Below are 12,371 nucleotides of genomic sequence, written 5' to 3' on the forward strand. Positions count from 1 at the left end.
ACTGAGGCCAATAAAATGCTTTACAGGTTGTAATTATGACTCGAGTCAAAAATAATACAAATCATCCAAAACAACTTTGTAGCTTAATCTTAAACAAAACAAAAAAACCCAACATTTTGGCTGGTATAGCCTCATTTCTAAGAGCAATGCACGAGTGCTTTTACCTTTGTTACAGTATCAGCTGTACATTGCTGATAATAAATGTGCCCATTAGAGTTTTCAGTCGTAATGAAAGTTGTTTGTATATGCGTTAAGAGAAAGAAGACAAAAACGACAAATGAATATTGACATGTTTACTAGGAAATGGAGCAGATCTTTACAAACATAATCACAGTAATACTTTGAAAAGCCTACATGCTGCTCATCATTGATAAACTAGCCATTAAATCAAGATAAGATAGTTGTAGTTTTTTATGGCAGTAAACATTGATACATTCATCAGTAATAAATGCACATTTCTTGGAAGTAGCTAGCCATTTATCTTGGTTACAACACCTCAAATAGAATGGCTGATGGTCACAAACAAGATGTACCTTATCAAGCACACGTAAATCAAACTGCGATACAGAATTCTTCAATGTGCTTCAAATGTTACCCTGAGCACTTAGTCTTACATGTCCTTGGATTTTTGAGGTATATCTAACCCATCTAACACCCGACAATCATATCACAATAACACACCACTGAGGGGTCAAACAGGGTTGTTGCAGTCGTCTTTCTCGAACCGTAGTTTCCAAATGATACTTTGAAAACTTGAAGTACAGCAGAATATTCACAATACAACACTTCTCATTCAACCTTTATCGAAACAGTGGGTGTCAGAATCCAATTAAGAGTTTGACAAGTTAATTAGTCGGTGGTTTCGGTGATTTAAAGAAAGTTAATCAAAGAAAAAATCATCCTTAAATGTCCCTCTTTAAATGGAGAAAAAGGAAAACGTTCAAGTCCGAGGATATACTAGAACTGCAGTCACAAGTGGTAAAATCAACATTAAAGAACACAGATATGTTTCCGGTTCTATCTAATCAGAGCACTTTAACAATCTTTTCATCGTTTCATATCCTGAGTTTAATTATCGAAACAGTGTTTGTTTCTGCAACCTTTAAACTTGAAACACTTACATAAACACCACCTAAAAGCAGAGGGTAATCAAACAATAATTGAGTGTTAAGTCATCCATGACACATTCTTTTTGTCACAAGCATTGATAGTCTGAAACACCAAGTATCGGCCATGTGTTGAGATGAGACAACCCCGGATTATATACTACTAGCCCCAATCCCTTACATAATATTCTACTACATCCCCATCTACGACGATTAAAGAGGAAAAAAAATACAATTATAGTGGAACATTTTCTTCATATCATATATCATGGCGAGGTATGTAAAGAAGAAGAAAACATAAAGATCATCACCACACTGTGTGCATGGCATGTTGGCAAAGTATAAGAGTCAAAAAGCTCATGAATCTCAATTTGAACTGTTTACAATCATTTGTAATCTTTTTTTCTCTCTCTTTTGGGCAACAATCTCTGCTTCACATCATTCAGATGAGCGTCCAGTCCCTGCTTTGTCTTGAGTAAACACTCCTCGACTCCTTCTGATCAATCTGAAGTATTCCCTGAGTTTTCAGATTGGCAATTCCTGAGATGAGCCTAAGAGTGGAGGTTTTTTCCAACTAGCAACTGACTGTGTGGTATACAAAAATCTAAAACAATATAACATAGCATACGGAAAACATATTCAAAAGAGATTAAACAGAATATAAAAAAACTAATTAATGCATCTTACACATGATTAGTGCAGAGTAACATTGCATTGGTTTTGGCATAGATAGATAGAGACAACAATGGGACCCTCTTCTGAGAGGCCCATCGTGCACAAAATAAAGTTTTAAAAGAAATGTAAAAGTCAAAGAAAATTTAAAAAAAAATCACAGTTTACGTCAGTCCTCATAATAGTATGCACCTGTACAGTATTTTTAGTTTGTAAGTCTGGTGTTGCAATATATAACTGTTACACTGTGTTCATACTGCATTGGATTACTGTTAAGGACAATGACAATGATTTATCAAGCACATATGTACAAAGCACTACAAGTACCTCGATGTTAAAAGTGTGTTACCCAAACATATTCTCAAGTCATAGGAGCTTTGAATGAAGTTTCTTGATGTCTACTAGAACATTCACTCATGAGAGGCTTCAACATGAGGAGGAGAAGCGGCAGCAATCTTGGATGAAAATAAATAAGTAGTATGATTTTTATAAAAAGAATAATTTTAGATATATATTAATTGGGTGTTAAAGTCTTGTCAGCTTCTCCTGTAAAACGGGAGTAAATCGCTGATTAGCTAGCTACTTCTACATGCTCCTCCGTGCAGGCTTGGTGTTCCTGAGCTATTACCCTACTAAGGGTCATAGGGAGGTAATGTCTTAAATAACTACCTAGAAATGGATCACACTGGATATAAACAAAAACACCAGCCTTCCCACTGGCAACATCATAGCTGATTCGGCCTCATTTTATTCAAGTATCAGGAGGAGAGCTAGCTGAACCCCTTATTAACTCAGTCCAGGTCAAGTATCCTATTAGAAGTGATGATGTACATGAGTTCGGTTTAGTATCACATTGTTTGGAATTCTATCAAATTCTACATGAGGTAATAATAAAGCAGCAGTATTTCACACAGCAGCCAATAATATGAGGATAAACGGTTGATGGAAAGTTGACTACAATCATTTTTCCAGAAAGGTAGAGTCATTGTTAAAAGAATAATTGTTATGTTTTGCTGCCCTCTTTGGGTGAGACTAAGCGGTGCATCCCCAGGCAAACTTTCAAATGTGAATTATTCTGCAACCTTTCAGTTCAGAGAGCAAGAAAATACTAAACGTAGCGGTGGGCTAGGTAGCTGTTACAATGTCAAATTCAAATGCTTCTAGTTCAACATGGACTATCATAACAGATGTTTTGCTTGACATGACGTAGTAACCAACCCTTATTGCTGATTAAAACCGCCCCATATTGGATGAACGGTTCTGATTGGCCCGACCTGAATCAGGTCGGATGGAAATCTGACTGAAAGGGAGGTGGACCAAACACAACTACCAGAGCAAATAAATCTTAAGCTTGTGTCTAGTTCCTTGGCTAGATGAAAGAGTTCAATAACACTCAAAGTAGTTGTGATGTAGCATTGAGCAGCAGTACCACGCTACATCACACGGCCAAGTACAACAGATCGCATTTGACCACATCCAGCTTTGACTTTGGTCGTGGTAGGAGGTTAAAGAGATTTATACCTCTGGCTACACCTAGGGTTTATGGCAATGCTGTGTAAATACTGTAGTGCAAAAAGAACTTGTTTTAATTCCAATTCAGATCACAATCTCCAAAGCTGTATTTTGAGAATATCTGGTTTGCCATCAGCGGTAAGAATGATGGTTTAAGTAGCAGAGCAAACATGCACCAATGAGGTAGACTGTGTTCCTATAGAAAGCCATCAAAACGCTGGATAAAAGTAATGAAATTACAAGAGAAAAACAACTCAGACCAAAAGGGTTAACAGCCTTTGGTCAGACATTCATTTGGCCCCAGGAAAACTGAATGGTCAATGCCAATACATTGCCAGTAGCTATACCCTAAATCCAACCCATGCGTATTTATGAACCCTCCCATTCCCTGTTATATGCAATCTAACATTCATTACAGAGATACTAACTGTTGCATCTCTGCCTTGTCGTATAGTGAGGTGTAACAGATTACATGGTAAGGCAGCAAAAGTGTAGATCTATACTTAGCGAACTGACGGAGTATTCTGCAAAACCAGAAGAGGTATAATGCCCAAAGGAGAGGCACAGTATCACATAAAAGAAAACAGGTTCTACAAAAACTCATCAAGATAATCCATTATGTTGCATTGCTAACTACAATCTCAATCCCCTCAATAGAACAGCAGTGATTCAAACATTAAGAAAGCGTCCTGAGTGCAATAATACAGCAGTATTCCTGAGTGTAACACCAAATGAAAACAAACAAACAAAAAAACTTCAGCAACATTCTTCATCAGCAATTTTTTAACCTGAGGTAGTTCCAAAAGCAGCTTCAACAGGTGGAAAGGGGTCGCGTGTCCCATCTCTCCCATCCAAGCAGTTTGATTGGCCTCTGTGCTTCCCCGGCATCAGTGTTTCCCAACTTCTCGTTTAATCAGAGGTCTCAGGAGGCGATGCGACGTGGCTGTGCTCCTCCTCCTCTTCTTTCGAGGGGGATGGTTTTCCCTGAGAACCCGGTGAGGACTGTTGTGCTTTTATCGGGCAGTTGGCAACCATGTGGTCGATGCTCTGGCAGAAATGGCACTTCTTGGGCTGGGGTGGTAACTTGCACTCTTTGGCGTGGTGGTCCAGGCCTCCGCAGTTGTAGCACCTAGAAAAGCAGAGAGCATTAAATCAGATCAAACCACGGCATCCTACCTCACTGAAAAATCAGCCTTCACATAAACCCTGATTGGCTTCCAACTACAGGTATCTTTAAATTAGTTTTGAGACAAACCAAAGAGAAACTTTCTTCCTTTAGCTGATACCTTTGGCTGATATTAAAAACACTCTTGTAATGTTAAAGCCTGCACATCATTCTGCAGAGTGAAGCCAATACATCCAGAGGAAGTGACAATATCCAAAGCTTATTTCTGTGTTGGGGAGAAACTGAAGATGCACCTGTGTTCCACTAGATGGCAACACTTGCCTGGAATTAACTTCACATTGCCTCTGGTCATAAATCTTACAAGGGCATTCCAGGTCACCCCACATTGAGGAGCACACTACGTTGGAACATCTCAACACATACCATAATGTTTCTTACATGCTCAAAATTTACAACCAAAATGAATACGATCTTCATGAAAGCAACTTAAGTTTCTGGACAGTTCAAGTGGACCACAGAATTGCAAGAATTCAATGCTTCTATTTTTCCAAGGACCTGGTATGGTGACTCATATTATCTCAAAGTATCTTGAACAGCTTGTGCTATTTGTCAGTGCCAAAAGCTTCCAGTTGGACTCTTTGCGCTCTTTTGTATCAAAGGAAGACATCCGTTTCATCGGCATTGAACTTTAGAAATGAACACCATGCGGGGGTCAAGAGGGAGCCATCGGGGTGCCTTCATCCACCAAAGTCCGAACACAATCTATAGAATGGCCACGCGTGCAGGGGCGTAAGACAGATGGGTGGTGGGCGTGCGGCGCTTGGCCTGTGCCACTGCGGACCCCCTGCCGCCATTGAAGCAGCAGATGAGGTTTGGACAGGGCGGCTGCCGAGAGGTCAGTTTGGCTTTGTGGTGGTGGCCGTTGGGGTGGTGTCAAGGTCTATACCGTCACATCACAGCACCTCCCTACATCAGCATCCATCAGGAGGCAAAAGGAGGGAAGGGGAAGTAGTCCCTTTGTCTAAAAAAGCTGCAGTAATGACCTATGAACCCTGCCCCCATGACCCACCCCACCCTACCCTCGACCCCCAATCCATCCCAGCCCCCAGCCCTCTTGCATTTACTCATACACTGTTGCCATGACAACAGTGACCTTTCACCCTCTTGCCCAGGCTCTTACATCTGTTATCAATTAAATGGACAGGAGCTTTTTCCCCACCCTTACTCATATATACACACACATACTCGCAAAGGTGGTCTAGAAAAGTAGACTCAAGCACAGCAAAAGATGAGCCCAAAACTGAAACCTGGAATGAAAAAGTTACTCCTCTCCCAGTGATATTCGATTATTGGTTTTAAATATGATCAATCAATCATACATGGACCAATGAAACACCAGCCAGAGCTGCATAATGAAATACGCTAGAGGGGAACGATATCTTATCAATGGATAAGTGTGGTCTACGGAGAGTTATTGAACCACAGCGGGCCTCCCAGGACTCTTTGAGGCGGTAATGATCTCTGTTCTCACACTGACTACTCTCTGGCTCTAATCACAACTGACAGGAGGGTGAAGTTGATACACTTCTAACCCCGTGCTATATTCAAAGAATTACGTTAAAACCAGGGCCCCCCTTGGCTCTTTTTTCTTTCACTTGGAGGGACATTGTTGCCTTTGCATGAAACTTTTGAATCTTGAGGAAAAACGGTTCCATGAAAACATATTTGCAGTTTGGGCTTCTCTGTAAGGACCTGAACGAACAACAATCTCTTTTGCAGTAAAGAGGAAAGGCATGCTTAGGGTCTCTACTAGTAAACAGCGCTGACAGATTTCGCTACAAGCTCATTTTTAGAAAGAGGAGAAAGTGCTTGAATAACCAACAAACGTCAGATTCATTCTTATAACCCAAAATAATTTTTTTTGTTATGAATTTGGTTTTGTAGTAACCAATCACATTGGCTGAAGAGGTTTAAGAAGAGAGGAAGAATCAGTGGGTGTGAATTCACTTGGGGCCAGCAGATTTAAACAGTTATTGATCCAGGTCACACGTCAAGCCTGCTGGTGTGACCCTTGCGAGGGCTGAGGGTGGGGGTTGGGTTTGAGGAAGAGGAAGGAAAATTGGGAGAAACTAAAACACCATTGTATATCTGATCCAAACTGGATACAACAATGACCAATCGTAGACTGCATAGAAATGGAGCCTCTAAGATGTCCCTAATGTAAAGATGCATAAATATTGTTGTACAATGGAAACTACACATCTTCAAATTTAGTAATTTCATTTTCTATAAAGTAAAATTTTAATTGTTTCTTAATAATTTACATTCTTCTTTAGGTAAATGAAAAAATGTAAACCCTTGTCTGAAAAGTGTGTTGTCCAAAAGCTGGGGCCACATGTTGTATGTGATTTATGTAAACCTGATGTTCTAGTGATGGGGTTCAAGTGGACAACGACAGTGTGTGAGTTGTTGCATAATACAAATCCAGTTTTGGTCTAAAATCTAATTAGTTATTGCACTGCTAGCATAAATGAATGGCAGCTTTAAGCTCATTTAATTTGAGGTTCTTGATTTTTGCAAGATGCTTCAAGCAACTCTGAACTTCTGAATACCCAATTTACAAGGAAAAGAAACATTGAAATGTCTTTTTGTTCTTAGCCAAGTTCTCCCTGCTTACCTATCTCCCTTTGAACGCCGCTTTTGGACCTTCTTGCCTTTGGGTCTCCTTTCACTGCCCACACAGTGGATGCCGCCTGGTCCGGTCACTTGCTGCGACTCCAGGCCCTTTGAGGACTTCTTGAAGGCGAACTCGACCGCCTCGCCTTCCTTCAGACTGCGGAAGCCCTCCATGTGCAACTTGCTCTGAAAGGTGACACAGGAGGAGGGTTCATCATCAAAATTGTTGTTTCGTGTTTGGGAAAACCCAGGTTTATTATTAATGTAGTTTGTGTATTTATAGACATGGCTAGATTTTCCGAAACCTGCCTGATTACTTAACCAGTGCCTGAATCACCTCTGCATTGAGCCAGTGGATACTTTGACCCTGGAAAACCACCCCCACCCATTGTCATTCTCCACTGTGTGATACCATCAGAGCCTGATAGCACTTATCAGGTATGTGGTATTTTAAGGTGATCATAATGTCTCAACTGATAAACAAAAACACGCTAAAGCTTTCTGTTGCCACTCTACCAATCACTTTGTACACAAGCCACCCTGCACAAAAAGCACTGTTCCCTAATTCTCTTTTTGCTGTGTTTGAGTGGTAAATCTGATGAGGATAACCTTCAACCCATCCCCCCCCTCCGGAGGAACAGCATTCCACACTGCTGCCCCCACCTCATCCCTCTTCCCACCCACATCACAAAGCTCCACTAACACACTGATCACCACCACCACCACCACTAACGCTAAACTGCAGGATGCAGGAGTTAGTGCTACGGTTGGGGGTGGGGTGAGAAGGCCGCGGTGCTTCTTTGGGAGGTTGGGGGTCAGGGGGACATTCCTTGGATAGTTGTTTGGCAGAGGTGGAAGATAAAAGTTGATAGAAAGCACCAATGATTGATATCTCCCTTTGATATCAGTGCCTGAATCTGTGACATCTCATTGTGAAAGTATCAAGGTGATTTAATTTGTAGCATGTCTGACAAATAGATTGGAGAGGCGTTTTAGCATCATTTATTAACAAAGGAGCAACAATAAGAGTAAACACCTACTTATCCTCCCGCCTAGCTACATATTCTGTGAACGTTCACCTGATGTGACCTGTCAGGAGGTTCTTCATGATACCAGCGACTCGCCAGAAACATATCCGATTCCACAGCAACAAAAATAGACATGAATGAAAGGAAGGTGTGGTGCGGTTTAGGGGATAAACACAATATGGGAAATCCCTCTCTAAAGTTCTCTTGGTTGGACTGTAGGATCAACTATTCATAACCATGGCAGACCGAAGATCCACGAAGCAGCATTTTTGTTTTGCTAGACATTAATGCAATTCTTTATAAAGCCACATCTATCTGTTAATTATCAACTGCTTCTAATCTGTGTCTCTGAGTTGTTATCAGAGGTAGGAACAGGCGTAACAGAATCAGTGTATAGTGCAAACCCGGCAGGGCGGGACGTGTGTGTATGCAAAGCTTGTGCTGTTTGTTTACACCTCGCTTTACACCTTTTGTTTCTGCAATGCCAGAATGATGTGGCTTGGTTGCTTGGTTTAAAGCTTTGTTATGCGCTGTGGCAAAACTGCAATGTAAAAATGGCTAGACTGAGCTTAAGACTAGTTTGTTGTAAGGGGCCACTATAAGCCATATCCATCAGGAGAATCCTTTAGGAATGGTTATCATTTAAAGGAAACAATCAATAAATCGGGTGAAGATGCTTCATATGTATCAACCAACAAGGACATTTTATCCCTCAAAATTTCCGTTGGATTTTTAACAAACACGGCCTGTTGTTCCATGAACTGCTTCTTCTTTAATCCTGGGATATTAACTCACATCTGAGCATCTGCTGCAAAGTCCTAAGCATCAACCAAACGTGACTGGTGAGCCATGACGTTCGAGTGGCAACATGGATGTTCACAGAGCTCCAATCCCATCAGGCCTCTCTGTGGCCTGGTGACCGTTAACCCATTTCCTCTCTCATGTGTGACCTTCCCCCCCAACCCCCATAAACGACCCTCTGCAGCAGCCACATGCCCTACACCAGGTTGCACACCCACACAGGTACAGCTCAGGGCGGGCGCTTAAAGGACCTGATGTTGATGTGTTAGCTAATAGCAGGATCTACTGTAAACTTTGTCCAGAATGTGTCTGGAAGCTGAGCGAGGCAGAGAAAGACATCAGAGCAGCGAGGGACAAAAGCAGGACTGCTGCTGAGACAAAGAGGGGCTCGGTCACGGCTGAGGGGTGCTTCATTCGGATGCATGGCTCTATTGTCCACCTGCACAAAGGCCAGTGGACCCTGGGAGTTAATTTTCCTTGACACGCGGCCACTAATTTTAGGGCTGAGGCCTTTTACGTTGCCTTAACCCCTTTTACATCCATCATTGACACGTGTGTGTCTACCTTCTCTAGTGACGGAGAGGAAAATAGGGAAATGGTTACGCATTTGTCTTGGATAAAATGAGTGGGGACAAAAAAGGGACAAAAAAAGTTCTTGATTGAAATCGATTTGATTTCTTTTTAATCTACATGTAATGGCAGTTTTGTTGTACTTCACTCAAGTCTAAGTATCAATTTTTTCTACGGTCTTTTACATTTCTGCTACTACAGGAGCACCGGAGAGTACGTTTCTCTCAAACGTTGAACTCAAGTTTTGGGTTCTCAATATGAGTAATGAGGTAGCAACTTCCTGCTTCTGGTGAAAAATGTTTTCAGTTACAGCCGCCTAGAAGAATCTCTGTTTGCATCATCAAAAGAGAAAGGAAACAACAGAGCTTGAGTCTGCAAACTATTTCCAACCAAGTGTGGAACCTGCAAGATTTTAAGGACGCAAATATTTGTTGCACATCCAATATAGATAAATCTTTGAAAAAGGAAATGCATTTTAGTTAGGAAGGAAATCTATCTAAATAAACCACGAGAGTGCTTTTCTCTTTAAAGCTAGTATAGTACCAAACACACATACAAATGCAGAGGGGGTTGAGCAGACAGCAAAGAGCCTTTAATCACTTTATGACAGGAACCTTGAGGTGAATGAGCAGCTAGTGGGGACTCCTCTCATTCACATGCTAAGCCTTTATCTTATCAGACAGCAATGGAGGCGCTCACTCACACGAGAAGTGGGAGGGAAACGCACCCCCGCCCCTCTACCTCCCACCTCACCCGTTGTATATGAAAAGGTGAATGGGGCTTTTGGGTTAAACCTGGATGAACTCAGAAGTTCTCTTTTATCTCCTCATGCTGAGAAAGAAACAATAAGTGGAGAAAGAAACTTGTTTGATAAAAACTAAACCTAAACTTAAACCTAGAGTAACACAAGTATCCCAATTTTCACAGCCTTCAGGTACTCAAGGAAATCTAACAAATGTAAAGCATAGTGATTGTGTTGCATTTAGCCTGTGTTAAAGCATATTTGAACCTTTAAAAGAAGTGATCAATAATTCTTGTTTAAAAAGGTTTTCCTATTTTAAAAGGGCCAGTCTAGGACCCCAAACCATTTCAATCATTTTAAAGGCTCCCACTTTGCCAACAAATGCATTGATAAAGCAAAATGTGACATCTATTCATCATATTCTAAACAAACACAAAAATAAACTATAATATTGACTGTTAAATAACCCCAGAAGAGGATCAATGACTTCTTAAAAGACCAGTTTTCATGCAGCTCACACAGCACTCACTGTGATCTATAGTCATTTTAAAAGCTTTGTGATGTCCGCCTTAGCTTAAAGAACACTTTAATTCGTCCATCAAATTATATCATTGCCTGTATTAAACCCCACGAGGAGGGTCCGTGCGAGACCCCCCTGGCTGCAACACGTGTTTCCCTGAAGGAGAAACACCCACCAGGCTACACGCCAGAGAAAAAATCCATCTCAACAAATTAAAGATATCACTAAGGCCTATCCTAACTTTAACCTAAAATATTAAACACCTACTAAAATATAGTTTTAGGATACTTTTTACAGTATTATTATTTTTGCATCTTTATACTTTAACGAGTCATTGCTGCCGTGTTTCAAAAAAGGCTAGCTTGGACAAAAAAATCTCGAATTAATTAAGCTTTATTGAAAACAGGTGGGCTGACCGCGCTCGTGTTGGTAAGATATGTCACTTGATTTAGAGTTTCGGAGCTACAATTGTCACACTTTTGCACAAGCAATTCGCTTTAAAAGTAGCAGAAATGCTTGCTACTTTGATAGTTTCACTTTGAGCAGATATTCGTCTTACCTGATGGACAAATACATCAACCGGTTCGTCCAGTGGCACTCCCTCTCGGTTGGTCATGGACAGGAACCCGAAGCCCATGCGGACGTTGAACCATTTACACACGCCGACCCCGTGGAAAGACTGCGAGTCCTCCTCAGTACTCGGTCCCTCATCCTCCTCGGTCTTACACACTCCTGCAACGAAAAAGAGTTTGATAACGTTAATACTGCTGCAAATGCGAGGTGTTTTAACATTTACTGGTTACCAAATATCGAACTTTAAATGAGGCTTAAACCCGAACAAAACTTTGCTTCTCTTCCGCTCTCGTTGCGGCATCATCAATCAATAAGAATCAATGAAACAGCAGTAACAACCCTGGGCTGTATGTTTGCAGTATTTTGACTAAAATTGTCGCAAAATCCACCAAAGTAAACGAAATTACGACCTTCTCGAAGGCTGTGCCACGAGTTTGTGCAAAGTAAGAAATCTTGCATGTTGCATGATATCAGAATTTCTAAAGAGCGATTAACTCATTGATGGACACGTAATGCACATCACGTGTTTGAACAATGCCTTACAATGTTCCAGTACAATCAAACAGACAGATCTGCAAAAGACAACTTAATTTTCTTTCTTTTTTAAGTCAAAATGCTAATTATTCTGTTACTCAACCTGGGAATTCCTGGTTTGAAACGGAGCCCATGTCTTCACTTCTGCCTTGAGTCAAAATTAGCACCCAAGCTACAGTATCCTTTTTTTAGCCCTCAAACTGGGTAATCCTCACAGATTGCCACTTTCATGCAAAATGCTGTGAAAAGCAGAAACTGCGCAGCGAGAGGGAAAGCGGGAGAGGGAGGTAAACAAAAGGGGGCTGGCAACCTATTCCCCCTAAACAATGAGGGGAGGGGGGTGGGGGTCAGCGGGCAGAATTTCTGCTGAAGACCCCCCTCATTTAAAGAAAAGTCTCAAAAACAATGCAAGGACACCCAACCCCTTCAGAAAGCACTTAAACCATTCCCAGAGATAAGTCCCCTTAAGAAGCATCCCAGCATACCTTCTGCCATGTTTGAGGGCCAGTTT

General features: G+C 41.3%; 1 protein-coding gene across 1 annotated transcript; it reads right to left on the minus strand.

Moving 5' to 3' along the window:
* Positions 1–4,199: 4,199 nt before the first annotated feature.
* lin28aa (lin-28 homolog Aa) lies at positions 4,200–11,994 on the minus strand. The gene is made up of 4 exons (XM_069656958.1): positions 11,964–11,994; positions 11,313–11,485; positions 7,094–7,278; positions 4,200–4,419 (listed from the first exon to the last, which is right to left on the minus strand). The coding sequence occupies exons 1-4, from the start codon at positions 11,992–11,994 to the stop codon at positions 4,200–4,202; spliced, it is 609 nt and encodes a 202-aa protein (XP_069513059.1).
* Between the last annotated feature and the right edge of the window lie 377 nt (positions 11,995–12,371).

This window comes from Semicossyphus pulcher, unplaced genomic scaffold, assembly GCF_022749685.1.
Source record: "Semicossyphus pulcher isolate SPU_LCO1_2020_fin unplaced genomic scaffold, fSemPul1.0.p SCAF_9, whole genome shotgun sequence".
NCBI classification, from domain to species: Eukaryota; Metazoa; Chordata; class Actinopteri; order Labriformes; family Labridae; genus Semicossyphus; species Semicossyphus pulcher.